Below are 14,513 nucleotides of genomic sequence, written 5' to 3' on the forward strand. Positions count from 1 at the left end.
ATTCGTGATTAACACCTCCAAGAATTCAACACGCCTGCATAGTGTCCTCTGGCGTCTGCAACAAAATGGCGGCTGGCGTCTTCTTCAGATCTCATTGTAGTTGCAGCATCATTACACAGACTAGGGGTCACGTGTTTCCCTACCTATACTGTTGTCTGGTTAAGAGCACATCAAAGGAAGGAGCTTAAAAATGAAAGAACTATTCAAGGTGTTGGAATTACTAGGATTTGTCATAAACTACCCCAAGTCCATTCTCCTGTCTGTACATATGAGCCCTGCCAGACTTGGCTCAGGTCCAAGCTTTTCTTTAAGGTCAGAACCAGCAGGTATCAGCTTGGCAGATTTTGAATCTGCTGAACCAAATGGCCTCAACTGTGCATGTCACACCCATGGCACGCCTCTGTTGTTTGAGGCAGGCCCAATAGACCCTAGCTCTCTGGTGGTCTCAGGCCACAGGGAGCTTAGTGGATGCCATCGCTTTCATTCTTTCTTTTGACCGATTTCTAACTTGGTGGATGATTCAGTCCAATTTGAGCACAAGACTTCTGTTTCAAATTCCTTTGTCCCACAAGATTTGATAACGGATGCATGTAACCTGGGCTGGGGTGCTCATATAGATGGACTCTCAGAAGCATAGCCAGGTGGGGCGCAGGGGGAGCGGTCGCTCCCCTAAACAGCTGTTGAGAGAAAATGGTGCCTATGCGCCTCAACCCAATAAATATTTTATTTTTCTGCTCCCTCCCGAGTCTGTAATCCTTTCCTATCTCTTCTGCCCACGCTCTCCCGTCCGCGAGATCACTTTTACTTCCCGAAGCGTTCTCCCTCCGGCACCGTTGATTCACAGTCAGCCTGCCAGCGTCGGGGCTTCTCCTCAGGCACATCCCACCTCTGCGGAAAACAGGAAGTTGCTTAGAGTAGGCGGGACGCGCCTGAGGAGAAGCCCCGACGCTGGCAGGCTGACTGTGAATCGCCGGTGCCGGAGGGAAAACGCTTCGGGAAGTAAAAAGTGACCATGCAGACGGGAGAGACAGGAAGAAGAGAGGGTGATGCCAATTTGAGTAATCCCCCCCTCCCCTGCGCACTGTTCGGTTCAAAACAAGCAAGGCAGAGGAGATAGGGACATAGAGGGCACTACTGGAAAGAGGGAGGAGGAGATTAGGGACACAGGGGCACTACTGGAAAGGGGGAAGTAGATAGGGACACAAAAGAGGACACTACTGGAAAGAGGAGGAGGAGATAGGGACACAGAGAAGGCACTACTGGAAAGGGGAAGGAGATAGGGACACAGAGGGGCACTACTGGAAAGGGGGGGTAGATAGGGACACAGAGAAGGCACTACTGGAAAGGGGAGGAGGAGATAGGGACACAGGGGCACTACTGGAAAGGGGAAGGAGATAGGGACACGATGGGCACTACTGGAAAGGGGGGAGTAGATAGGGACACAGAGAAGGCACTACTGGAAAGGGGAGGAGATAAGGGACTACTGAAAAGGGGGAGGGGGAGATAGGGACACAGAGGGGCACCACTGGAAGGGGGATATGGGGTCAATGGTGAAAAAGGGGTGAGATGGGGACAAAGAGGTAATGCTGGGAAAGGGAGAAGATGGTAACAGGGGTAATGCTGGGAAGATGGGGACACAGGACAGTGTTAGAAAAAGTGAGAGGTGGGGACACCAGGATGGCAGATGCTAGAAAGGGGGAGATGAGACCAGGTAGGCTTGTGCTGAAAAAGGGGGGAGATGGGGACACAGAAAGGGCAGATGCTGAACTTGGGGGCAGGATAGGGACAAGGGACACAGAAGGGAGATGCTGGACAGGACAGATAGTGGTGCAGAGGAAAAAATGATGGTGCACTTGGAGACAGATGTAGAGAAGGAAAGGAAGAAGAAACAGGCGAGAGAAGAAATGGAAAGGTCAACCTGGAAAAGAATTTGTAAGGCTGACTCATGGAACATGGAAAAAAAGACTATTCCCAGACAACAAAGGTAGAAAAAAATTATTTTTATTTAATACTTTGTAAGCACTGAGATGTACCTGCTTTGTAAAATGTACATTTTTTATATTTTTATTTTGCAAAGTACAGGAGAAAATGCATTTCTGTCTCTTTTTTTTTTTACCAGTATAGCACTGTTTAGGGTCTGGCTTCCTTGGGCAGGGGGTCTCTATTAAAATTTTTGTTGTAGGTTTTTTTTGTTTTTTTTTGGGGGGGGGGGGGGGGGGTTGTGGCTCCCTATTCTGCATTAGATTGGTAGCATGAAATGTTGTCACAATTTGGGTTTCTGCCAGGTGCTTGTGACCTGGGTTGGCCACATTGGAAACAGGATACTGGGCTAAATGGACCATTGGTCTGACCCAGTATGGCTACTCTTATGTTATATAGATGAGGGTCTGTCCATGTTCTGCATGTGTGACTGAGGTGAAGGATTCTGCCACCATGTAGTATCTGTGTAGGAATGTGTAACAGTGTAGCTTGTTCCAGTTTCCCAATAGTAGGTATATTGGTGCTCCAGAGCCCAGTGTAATATATATAGCAGTATCTTCTGATAGGTGGTTTAGGGCTGTTATGGTGTGGTAAGTTTTGTGTTCTAGGGCAGTCCTGGAGTACCCCCTTGCCAGTCAGGTTTTCAGGATATCCACAATAAATCTGCATGACATTGATTTGCATATACTGCCTCCATTGCATGCAAATCTTTTTCATGCAGATTCATTGTGGATAGCCTGAAAACCTGAATGGCAAGGGGGGTACTCCAGGACCACCTAGGGAAACACTTCTCTAGGTCCCACTGTAATATTTATAGCATTGTCTTTTCATAGGTGGGTTAGGGCTGTTTTGGTGTGGTAAGTTTTCAGTATAGGTTGTGGGTGTCTTTTTGCAGGGGTTTGTGTTATTTCACAAAGTGTCTAGCCCTATTTGAAAGTAGGCTCTGGGGCAAGGGCCACCAAAGGTCACCCAAGATAAAAATGCTCAAGACTAGTGTTCTTCATATCCTGTAGAGCCACCACACAAACAAAAGCCCATCTGATTTAAACAAGGTGTCTAGCAGTGGAAGGACTGGGTGTGCTATTCCTGAGGTGATGGTCACGATTTGAATATTTTTATTTGAAGTTAAGAAGACAGGTTGCCTGCTCTGGCCAGTCCAGGAACCTCTTCTGCGTCCTGCCTACTGATGTAACTTACTGTTTCCTTGTAGGCAGGACGCAACAGAGACAGCCTGTATTAATCATTGCCTGACACAGCCCCCCGAGCAACAACACAGACACTGCTGTCTAGCTGACACCAACCGGCGCCTATTTTGTAAAAGTCTGCTCCCCCTGAGATCAAAACCTGGTTATGCCTCTGTGGACTCTATACCCAAGGTTGGTGGTCCTCCCAGGAAACTCAACATTACATCAACCTCCTGGAACTGTGGGTCATTTGGAACACTGTAAGCTAGTGGCTCTCAAACCTGTCCTGGGGGACCATCAGACATTTGTTTTTTCAGGATATCCCTAATAAGCATACATGAGGGTGATTTGCATATAGCAGAGACTGCATTGGCCAATGCATCCACATGAGAGTGGTCTTTTAGCATGGTTGTAGACTAAAAGATCTTTTGAGAGTGGGGCACCACCTCATCAACAAGTCTCTCAATAGTGCTGCAGACTGGAATCTCACAATAAACAATCCTCAATTTCCTTACTCCTTGATTGGGGGAGAGGTCTTCTGTATGTGTATCCTCCCATACATTTCATAGGGAAAACTCTCCTAAATCTCAAGCAAGATGAGGAAATGGTTATTCTAATCACCCCTTGTTGGCTGAGGCAGATTTTGGTTCTCTCTACTTCTTGACTTAGCTATCCAAGACCCATGGAGACTGGAGTGTTTTCGGACTCTCATCACTCAGAACGAGTGATCCCATCTGCTTCCCAACGTTCAATCCCTAGCCCTCTTTGCTTGGATGTTGAGAGGGGTTAAATGTTGATTCCCTCCAACTGAATGAGGGTGTCTCCTGCTTACTTGCAGGAAAGATTCCACTAAGAGGTCTTATAGTTTAAAGTGGAGGAGGTTTGCCATCTGGTGTGAGGGCAAGGCCATAGATCCTTTCTCCTGGCCTACACAAAAACTGCTCAAATACCTTTTATATCTCTCTGAGACTCGTCTTAAGACCAGCTCCGTAAGGGCTCATCTCTGGGTAGTTGGCACTTACTATCACAGTGTAGAACGTAAAGTCCATCTCGGCTTAGGCTTTAGTTTGATGTTCATTAATATTTTTTACATGAAACTAAAGTCTAAACACATGTCTCAGACATTGCATTTGTGGAAATAGTTTTAATTGTGACTAAAAATTTTAATAACTTGGGGCTCCTTTTACCAAGGGGCGCTGCTGATTAGTGTGTCTGAATGTGAGGAAGCCCATTCAGTTCTCATGGTCTTCTTTGTGTTCAACGCATGCTAATTGGTAACACTGCTTCGTAAAAGAAGCCCTTAAAATGTAAATTTATGTCCAACAAACTTGTCTGCATACTAGATGGAAATAAACCTAAAAAAAGAGGCAGGTGCTATATACTGAGTGACCCCCCCCCCCCCCCCAAAAAAAAAAAAAAAATAGAGAGCCAGTACTACGCATAGTCTAGGAGATTCCAGATGGGTTTTATTCAACTAATCAGTACCATTGATTAGGAAACACAATGCCCGATGTGGCCACTTGTGACTTGAAAAGCTGCATCAGTGGTTCAGTGGTCTAATGCAGAGACACTTATTATATTAAACTTACTGAAAAAATATTGATTAAAATAACATTACATTTACATATGTGACACAAAATGTGACACAAAATGTTTAAGAACAAAATGAAATACATAAATAATGGGGTAAAGCATTTAAACAAAAAAATGTACATACCAGCATATATTTTCTATCTTTCTCATTCACAGAATCTGGTAGTATATCATTAAAAACATAAACCTAATAAATGTACAAATATGTAAATAGTACGGAAATTTTTTTTAATAGGTGCTTATAGTATCACAATCAGGCTTATTTTCGAAAGAGAAGGGCTCCCATCTTCCGACACAAATCGGGAGATAGGAATACTTCTCTCAGGGTTGCCCAAATCGGCATAATCGAAAGCCGATTTTGGGCGCCCTCAGCTGCTTTCCATCGCGGGGACAACCAAAGTTCACGGAGGAGTGTTGGCAGCGTAGCGAAGGCGGGACTGGGGCATGCTTAAGAGATGGGCGTCCTTGGCCGATAATGGAAAAAAGACGGGTGTCCCTGACGAGCACTTGGGTGACTTTACTTGGTCCATTTTTTCTTGCGACCAAGCCTCAAAAAGGTGCCCGAACTGACCAGATGACCACTGGAGGGAATCGGGGATGACCTCCCCTTACTCCCTCCCCCAGTGGTCACCAACCCCCTCCCACCCTAAAAAAAAAAACTTAAACATTTTTTTTTTTTTGCCAGCTTGTATGCGAGCCTCAAAAGTCATACCCAGCTCCATGACAGCAGTATGCAGGTCCCTGGAGCAGTTTTAGTGGGTGCAGTGCACTGCAGGCGGACCCAGGCCCATCCCCCCCACCTGTTACACTTGTGGTGGTAAATGTGAGCCCTTCAAAACCCACCAGAAACCCACTGTACCCACTTGTAAGTGCCCCCCTTCACCCCTTAGGGCTATGGTAGTGGTGTACAGTTGTGGAGAGAGGGTTTTTTTTTTTTGGGGGGGGGGGGTTGGGGGGCTCAGCACACAAGGTAAGAAAGCTATGCACCTGGGAGCAATTTGTGAAGTCCACTGCAGTGCACCCTAGGGTGCCCGGTTGATGTCCTGGCATATGAGGGGGACCAATGCACTATGAATGCTGGCTCCTCCCACGACCAAATGGCTTGGATTTGGTCGTTTCTAAGATGGGCGTCCTCGGTTTCCATTGTCTCCGAAAACCGTGGACGACCATCTCTAAGGTCGACCTAAATGTTGAGATTTGGGCATCCCCCGATCATATTATCGAAATGAAAGATGGACGCCCATCTTTCAATAATACAGGTTTCCCCGCCTCTTCACGGAGCCGTCCTGTGAGGACGGCCCCAGGAAAACTTGGGCGCCCCATTCGATTATGCCCCTCAATGTGTGAATGAAACCTCATCTTCTAATTTAACTATTATGGCTGTTCAAGATAATACATCTCAGTCTAGTACCTAAGTGTACAGAAAAAAAACATGACATTTCAAAACCTACATATAGATATATTTTAATATATTTACAAGCACTTTATATACTACACATTGCACAATTGTGCAGCTGGGTGGTTTATAAAAGTTGGAAAGAGAAGGAAAGGATAACTAGAAATAGAAAGAAAAAGAAAAATGCCAAAAATGTATATGTAGAATTACTTAAATAATTGGAGATATATCAAAATGTGCTTATCACCTTTTTGTGCCTTTTGCAAAAAACAAAATCTAAATTGCTCAAGCTGACAGAACGGATAGTGCTACATCTGGATCGAAATCAAATATGCCACTATAAGGCACTTTACAACAGACTAATAGTAGCAATCTACAAGCTTGATAACTTCATAAAAATTACTATACACAGGTGTATCTCATGTTTGAAATGGGTTTATCATTGTTTTTAATATTTTTTTATAGTTGTCTTTTGTAATTGTCTATGTATTAGACCCCTGATGCAGCCTTTTAGATGAATCATGGCCACGTCGGTCATTGTGTTTCCAAGTTAAGGGTGTTGATTAGTCGAATAAAATTCATTTGGAATCCCTTGGATTCTGAGTGTGGTGCTTTTTTTGTTTGTTTTTTTGTTTTGCAAGCTAGATTGAACCAATGTCACCAACACTAACAAAATAAGAATAGTCATACTGGGTTAGACCAATGGTCCATCTAGCCCAATATCCTGCTTTCAACAGTGGCCAATCCAGGTCACAAGTGCCTGGCAGAAACCCGATTAGTAGTAACATTCAATGCTACCAATCCTGGGGCAAGCAGTGGCTTCCTCAATGTCCATCTCAACTATTCGTTGCAAGTGAAAAAATATTCCCTCCTATTTGTTTTAAAAGTACTTCCATGCAATTTCATTGAATGTCCCCTGATCTTTGTACTTTTCGAAAGAGTGAAAAATCAATTCACTTTTACCCGTTCTACATCACTCACCTCAATCATATCCCCCCTCAGCTGTCTCTTTTCCTCATATCGGAGAAGTTCGTCTACTTTATCATTTTGGTCGCTGTTCTTTGAGCCTTTTCTAATTCCGCTATATCTTTTTTGAGGTACGGCGACCACAGTTGAATGCAGTACTCAAGGTGAGTGGAGGAGTGGCCTAGTGGTTAGGGTGGTGGACTTTGGTCCTGAGGAACTGAGTTTGATTCCCGGCACAGGCAGCTCCTTGTGACTCTGGGCAAGTCACTTAACCCTCCATTGCCCCATGTAAGCTGCATTGAGCCTGCCATGAGTGGGAAAGCACGGGGTACAGAGTCGTTATAATATTCATGGTCTTTCTTATTTTATTTATTTAGATTTTGCTCACATCTTTTTCAGTAGTAGCTCAAGGCGAGTTATATTCAGATACACTGGGTATTCTCTGTCCCTAGAGAATTTACAATCTAAGGTTGTACCTGAGACATTGGAGGGTTAAGTGACTTGCCAAAGATCAAGGAGCATCAATGGGATTTGTAGCAGCCACTTCTGAATGTTAAGACTGATGCTCTAACCACTAGGCCACTCCTCCAGGCATCCCTCCTAATAATTCCTAGCATCCTGTTTGCTTTTTTGGCTGCTGCTGCACACTGGATAGAAATTTTCAGTGTATTGTCTACAATGACAACTAGATCTTTTTTTTTTCTTGACCACTGACTCCTAAGGTGGACCCTAACATCAGGTAACTGTGATTCGGATTATTCTTTCCAATGGGCGTCAACTTGCATTTGTCCACATTAAATTTCATCTGTTATTTGGATGCCCAGTCTTCCAGTTTCCTAACGTCTTCCTGCAATTTTTCACAATCCACACATGTTTTTACAACCTAGTTTTGTGTCATCTGCAAATTTAATCACCTCACTTGTCATTCCGATTTCCATATCATGTATAAATATGTTAAATAGCATTGGTCCCAGTACAGATCCCTGCAACACTCCACTATTCACCCTCCTCTATTGAGAAAAATGGTCATTTAACCGTACCAGCTGTTTTATGTCCAGTAACCAATTCCTAATCTACAGAAGGACATTGCCTCCTATTACATGACTTTTAAATTTTCTCAGGAGTCTCTCATGAGGAACTTTATCAAAAAGTTTTCTGAAAATCTAGATAACACTACATCAGCTGGCTCACTTTTATCCACATGTTTATTTACTCCTTTCAAAGAAATGAAGCAAATTGGTGAGGCACGATTTCCCTTGGCTGAACCCATGCTGACTCTGTCCCATTAAACCATGTTAGTCTACAAGTTCTGTTTTTATTCTTTTAGGCCCTCATGATCAAAAGCAAACTCCGGCGCTAGAGGCTGTTAACGCCATACTAGCGCCGGAGTTTGCAGCCGACCCATGATCAGAGCCCTCGAGCGCCTGAAACAACGCACTCGAGGGCTCTTAGCGCAAATAGCATGCCAATGCATGCTAAACAGGGCTCTTAGCACAATTAGCTTGTAAATGCATGCTAATCAGCGCTTAACGCATTCATCCCCAATGATCAGCGTCCAGCGCGCCAAAGATTGGGTCGCTGGCTTCAGCAAAATCAATGCCAGCTCCGAGCTGGCGTTAGACTCTGCGGATCATTGGGGAGGAATGGTGAGCCCTGTCCAGCATGCAGTTGCATGCTGGCAGGCCCCTGTTCCCCCCAAAAAGCGAATGTGAACAGGGGGCTGGCGGTCCGGTCCCCCCCCCCGACGATCCCACCCCTTCCATGTTCAAGGAAGGCTGGAGATCCGGAGGGTCTCCAGCCCCCCCCCCCCCCCAAAACCCCCACAAAATGTCGTGGCCGCCGGCCAGACCAAACCCTCTCCCACCCAGCGACGGGGGGGGGGGGGGGGGTGCTGGAGGTCCAGGTCCCAGACCTGTCAAACAAGTGCGGGAGGATTGTGCTGAGCGCATGCTCGGGCGCAATTCTCTCACACTTCAACATGATAATCAAAGATAATAGCGCTGCTTAGATTTGCATGCATTATCTTTGATCATCGATGCAGAAAAGCCCTGCGCTGTCCCGGCGCTATTTTTAGGGCGCTGTTTGGAACAGCGCGGGGCTTTTGATCATCTGGGCCTTAATGGTTTCCACAGTTTTGCCTGGCACTGAAGTCAGGCTTACAGATCTGTAACTTCCTGGTTCCTCCCTGGAACTCTTAAAAAAAAAAAGAAATCGGTGTTACTGTTTTAAAAAAAAAAAACAAACCCTCAAAGCAAAAAGATCAGATTGCAGAAAAGTGTTGTTCCCTTTACTGAGTTGAGGATGGGGAATCTTAACCATTCTGTTTTTAATTTTATCTTATTTTCTAACTGCAGGTAGCTCTGGTGGGATATGTGAGAAGAGCAGACTTTATTCAGATGGCAAAAAGAAGTCCTTGAATACTGGCATCATTACAGTGCAGAACTATGGGTCTCATGTACCTCCCAAGGTCTCTCACATCACTTTTGCACATGAGGTTGGACACAATTTTGGCTCTCCTGTGAGTAATTTGAGTAACTTTATTTTTTATTTTATTTTTATTTTATTTGTTACATTTGTACCCCACATTTTCCCACCTATTTGCAGGCTCAATGTGGCTAACTACTACTACTACTACTACTACTACTACTTAGCATTTCTATACATAGTACCGTAAAGGCGTTTGCCAATTTGGTTGACAACACATACAAGGTTATATTATGGTCAGCTAGTAAAAAAAAGGCCCGTTTGACACAAATGAAACGGGCGCTAGCAAGGTTTTCCTCGGAGTGTGTATGTTTGAGAAGAGAGTGTGTGTCATAGAGAGAATGAGAGAGAGACAGAGTGTGTGTGTGTTTGTGTGTGAGAGAGAGAGTGTGTGAGAGAGAGAGTGTGCGAGAAGACAGAGTGTCTGTATGTGAGAGATGGAGTGTGTGTGTCAGGGGCGTAGCCAGACACCCAATTTTGGGTGGGCCTGGGTCCAAGTTGGGTGGGCAGAAGAACTCTACCTTGTCACACAAGTGATTTGGTCTCTCCCTCTCTCGCCTGTATACCATATGGTCTCTCAAACATCCCCCCCCCCCCCCGCATATCTTTTAAATAGCAGATTTTCACCGGCAGTGAGCAGCTTCTAATACACACTGCTCATGTTGGCCCCACAGCATATATCAGTCGCTGCTCACTGCAGGCAAAGATCTGCTATTTACAAGGTATGCAGGAGGGACAGTTTTGGGGAGTTTTCAGCTGGTAGGGCTTGGGAATCCCTGCCAGCCACATCATAGGTGTGCTGCTACTGGATGGGCCTGAGCCCAAAGTGGGTGGGCCTGGGCCCACCCGGGCCCACCCTTGGCTACGCCACTGGTGTGTGTCATAGAGCGAATGAGAGAGAGACAGAGACAGCGAGTGTGTGAGAAGACAGAGTGTCTGTGTGTGTGAGACTGTGTGTGTGTGACAGAGAGAGTGTGATAGACAGGGAGTGTGTCAGAGAGAGTGTATGTGGGAGACAGTGAGTGAGTGTGAGCCCCCACCCCCCCTCTCGCAGGGCCCCCCCTCCCCACTCCCACCTCTATGGTCTCAGGACCACCTCCCTGCCCCCCCCCAGCCATCCATGTCCAGCGACCCTCCTCTACCCCTGCTCCCCCGGCACATCAAACCCCCTCTCCACCCGCAGCTGCAAGTGGTAACGTCTGGCTGCTGCTTCTCCTGTTGAGCAGCAGCGGCCACTTCAAAAAGAAAAGAAGCGATAAATGTTTTTAAACCCTGCCCAAATCATTCAGAAATGCCCGAGTCTTAAAACGCAGTATCTGCAGCCGCTCCTCCTCTCGCCTCCACGTCACTGCCCCTGGAGTAAGACCCTGGAGGAGCACAGTGACGTGACAGGCGAGAGGAGGAGTGGCTGCAGAGACTGCATTTTAAGACTCGGGCATTTGCGAATGATTTGGGCTGTGTTTAAAAACATTTTTCGCTTCTTTTCTTTTTTGTAGCGGCCACTGCTGCTCAACAGGAGAAGCAGCAGCGGCCGGACAGCGTTACTACTGGCATGTGCGGGTGGCGAGGGGGTTTGATGCGCCGGGGGGGGGGGGGGGTTCTGGTGTAGCGCGGTTGTAGTTTTTTGATGCGCCGCTCCCTGCTCTGAAGTGGCAGGGAGCGGTGCACTGACAGCTCATTCCCAGGCAGGGGGAGGAGTAGGGAAACATGTTGGTTGGTTGCCTCGCCTCTCACTGTTCCGCCCTCGACGTCATCACGTTTTGACACAAGGGCAGGACAGAGAGATGGTGACAGACTGACGAACCTAACGAACCTTACGAACCCTTCACTTCAGTGAAGCCACGGAGTCAGCTTCATAACGTTGGTGGTGGAAATTATTATAGTAGATGAGGTAGGTATGAGTCAAGCGTCATGAGGGTCGAAGGGAATGAGGATTGTAATTGTCCAGTACGATCATTGGATATGCTGTGTTCCTGGTTGTGGGATAGGCCTTTTTTGAAGAGGTGGGTTTTTAGTGATTTCCTGAAGTTTAGGTGGTCGTGAATTGTTTTCACAGCTTTTGGGGGTCCATTGCATAGTTGTGCGCTTCTTTATTACGGTGTTTACTTGGCTCTCGAGGTTAAGGTTGCGGTCGATTGTGACGCTGAGTAGTTTTAGGCTGTCTGAGGTAGGGAGGGTGTGTCCTGGGGTGTTAATGGTTGCGGGTTTGTACTTGTTATGTTGAGATGAGAGGGACAAGGCAGCGTGTTTTTTCGGTATTCAGTTTCAATTGGAATGAGTTTGCCCAGGAGTTCATGATGTTGAGGCCATCATTGATTTCATTGGTTATTTCTGTCAAGGCATGTCTGAAGGGAATGTAGATTGTAACATCATCTGCATAGATGAACGGGTTCAGGCCGCGATTGGATAAGGATTTTGCCAGTGGGATCATCATTATGTTGAAGAATATTGGTGATAATGGTGATCTTTGAGGAACTCAACAGGATCCACGGTGTTGATATGTTAGAATTTGATTTTACTTGGTATGTTCCTGGTGGTTAGAAAGCCTTTCATCCAGTTAAGTACGTTTCCAACTATCCCGGCATTTAAAAAGGAGATAGAGCAGCTTTTAAACTAGAAAGGGGGGGGGGGGGGGGGAGGCCGACAGTCGCTCAAAAGCACATGGTTCAGGATAAGGTATCCTTCAAAGATATCACCAAAACAGGGAAGATAGGGTATCCTGATAGTGTGGTTGCAAAAGAGACCGTAGTAGATCAGGTGTCCTTAAATAAAAATAAAAACCACACAAAAGATTGCAAATTAATACTGTCAAGTACTGAGCATGATGTAAATAGGAACAACAAACATAGTTTGAAATGTCTATATGCGAATGCCAGGAGCCTAAGAAATAAGATGGGAGAGTTAGAATATATTGCACTAAATGAAAAAATTAGATATAATAGGCATCTCTGAGACCTGGTGGAAGGAGGATAACCAGTGGGACACTGGCATACCGGGGTACAAATTATGTCGTAGTGATAGGGTGGATCGAATTGGTGGAGGAGTAGCATTGTATATTAACGAGAGCCTTGAATCAAATAGATTGAAAATTCTGCAGGAAACAAAACACTTCATAGAATCACTGTGGATTGAAATGCCATGTGTAAAGGGTAAAAGGATAGTGATAGGAGTGTACTACCGTCCGCCTGGCCAGGATGAACAGACGGATGCAGAAATGTTAAAGGAAATTAGGGATGCAAACAAACTTGGCAACACAATAATAATGGGTGATTTCAATTACCACGATATTGACTGGGTAAATGTAACATCGGGACACGCTAGGGAGGTAAAATTCCTTGATGAAATCAAGAACAGCTTTATGGAGCAGCTGGTATAGGAGCCGAGAGAAGGAAAAATTCTAGACCTAGTCTTTAGTGGAGCGCATTATCTGGTGCGGGAGGTAATGGTGCTGGGGCTGCTTGATAACAGTGATCATAATATGATCGGATTTGATATTAGCTTTGAAGTAAGGAAATCAAATATGTTAGCGTTTAACTTTAAAAAAGAAGACTATGAGAAAATGAGAAGAACGGTGAAGAGAAAACTTAGAGGAGCGACTGCGAGGGTCAAAAATTTACATCAGGCGTGAATGCTGTTCAAAGACACCATCCTGGAAGCCCAGGCCAAATATATTCCGCGTATTAAAAAAGGAGGACGGAAGACCAAACAACAGCTGACTTGGTTAAAAAGTGAGGTGAAGGAAGCTATTAGAGCTAAAAGAAAATCCTTCAGAAAATGGAAGAAGGAACTGACTGAAAATAATAAGAAACAACATTTTTATTTTTTTTTTGTTACATTTGTACCCTGCGCTTTCCCACTCATGGCAGGCTTAATGCGGCGGGCAATGGAGGGTTAAGTGACTTGCCCAGAGTCACAAGGAGCTGCCTGTGCCAGGAATCGAACTCAGTTCCTCAGTTCCCCAGGACCAAAGTCCACCACCCTAACCACTAGGCCACTCCTCAACAAATGACAATCACCTGACCTGAGTCATCCCCTTTTGCCCTGTGTCAAATTTGCCCAGGAAAACCATGCCATGGTTAGATTAGACACAAGGAGATTAAATATCCTTGCATTTCAGCAGATTAAGTAGACCCGACTACTGTCATTTTTGTATTATGGCCTTCCCAAGAATAGTACTCATCGCTAACAGCTTGTTCAGAATGCTGCAATTTGCCCTCTTACAGGTCAGTCTAGTATGATCACATAACATCAGCACTTTTGTCTTTCCATTGGTGACAACTGAATTATCGCATACAATATAAGACCTTTTTGCTTATACACGAGGCTTTTCGACGTGGTCTTCCACTGTGTCTCTCTACCTTGTTTATCACGGTTTCTTAGAATTAGAATTTATTATTTCTTATCCAGTCATAGTGCATGAATCAGTTGGATACACCCTCCCTATCTCAGACAGCCTGAAAATTCTCGGAGTAACAATTGACCATAACCTTTCACTAGAGACCCAAGCGAAATCCACCATAAAGAAAATGTTTTTCTCAATGTGGAAACTCAAACGCGTGAAACCATTTTTCTCGAGGGAAATATTCTGTAACCTGATACAATCAATGGCACTAAGCCACGCAGACTACTGTAATGGAATCTATGCGGGATGCAAAGATCAAATCATTAAAAAAAACTTCAGACCGCCCAAAACAAAGCAGCCAAGCTTATATTCATTCATGCAGATGCCCCACCCTATATGCTAAACCTAGTGGACTTAATGCCCAGGAATGCCAAAAGATCGGCCCGCAAATTCTTCAACCTGAACTTCCCCAGCTGTAAAGGAATGAAATACAAACAGGCTTATGCGACTACCTTTGCGTATAAAAGCACACAGTCTTGGAACGCACTACCCATGGCCCTGAAAACCA

The 14,513-nt window shown here is 45.3% G+C and overlaps 1 protein-coding gene across 1 annotated transcript in view; it reads left to right on the forward strand.

Annotated features, from left to right (window-relative positions):
- Positions 1-14,513, forward strand: part of ADAM10 (ADAM metallopeptidase domain 10) — a 309,988-nt gene that overhangs the window by 230,759 nt on the left and 64,716 nt on the right. Inside the window, exon 9 of the mRNA XM_030188829.1 lies at positions 9,474-9,637. Coding sequence (XP_030044689.1) covers positions 9,474-9,637 — 164 coding nt within the window. The remainder of the gene's footprint in view (positions 1-9,473; positions 9,638-14,513) is intronic.

This window comes from Microcaecilia unicolor, chromosome 1, assembly GCF_901765095.1.
Source record: "Microcaecilia unicolor chromosome 1, aMicUni1.1, whole genome shotgun sequence".
Lineage (NCBI taxonomy): Eukaryota > Metazoa > Chordata > Amphibia > Gymnophiona > Siphonopidae > Microcaecilia > Microcaecilia unicolor.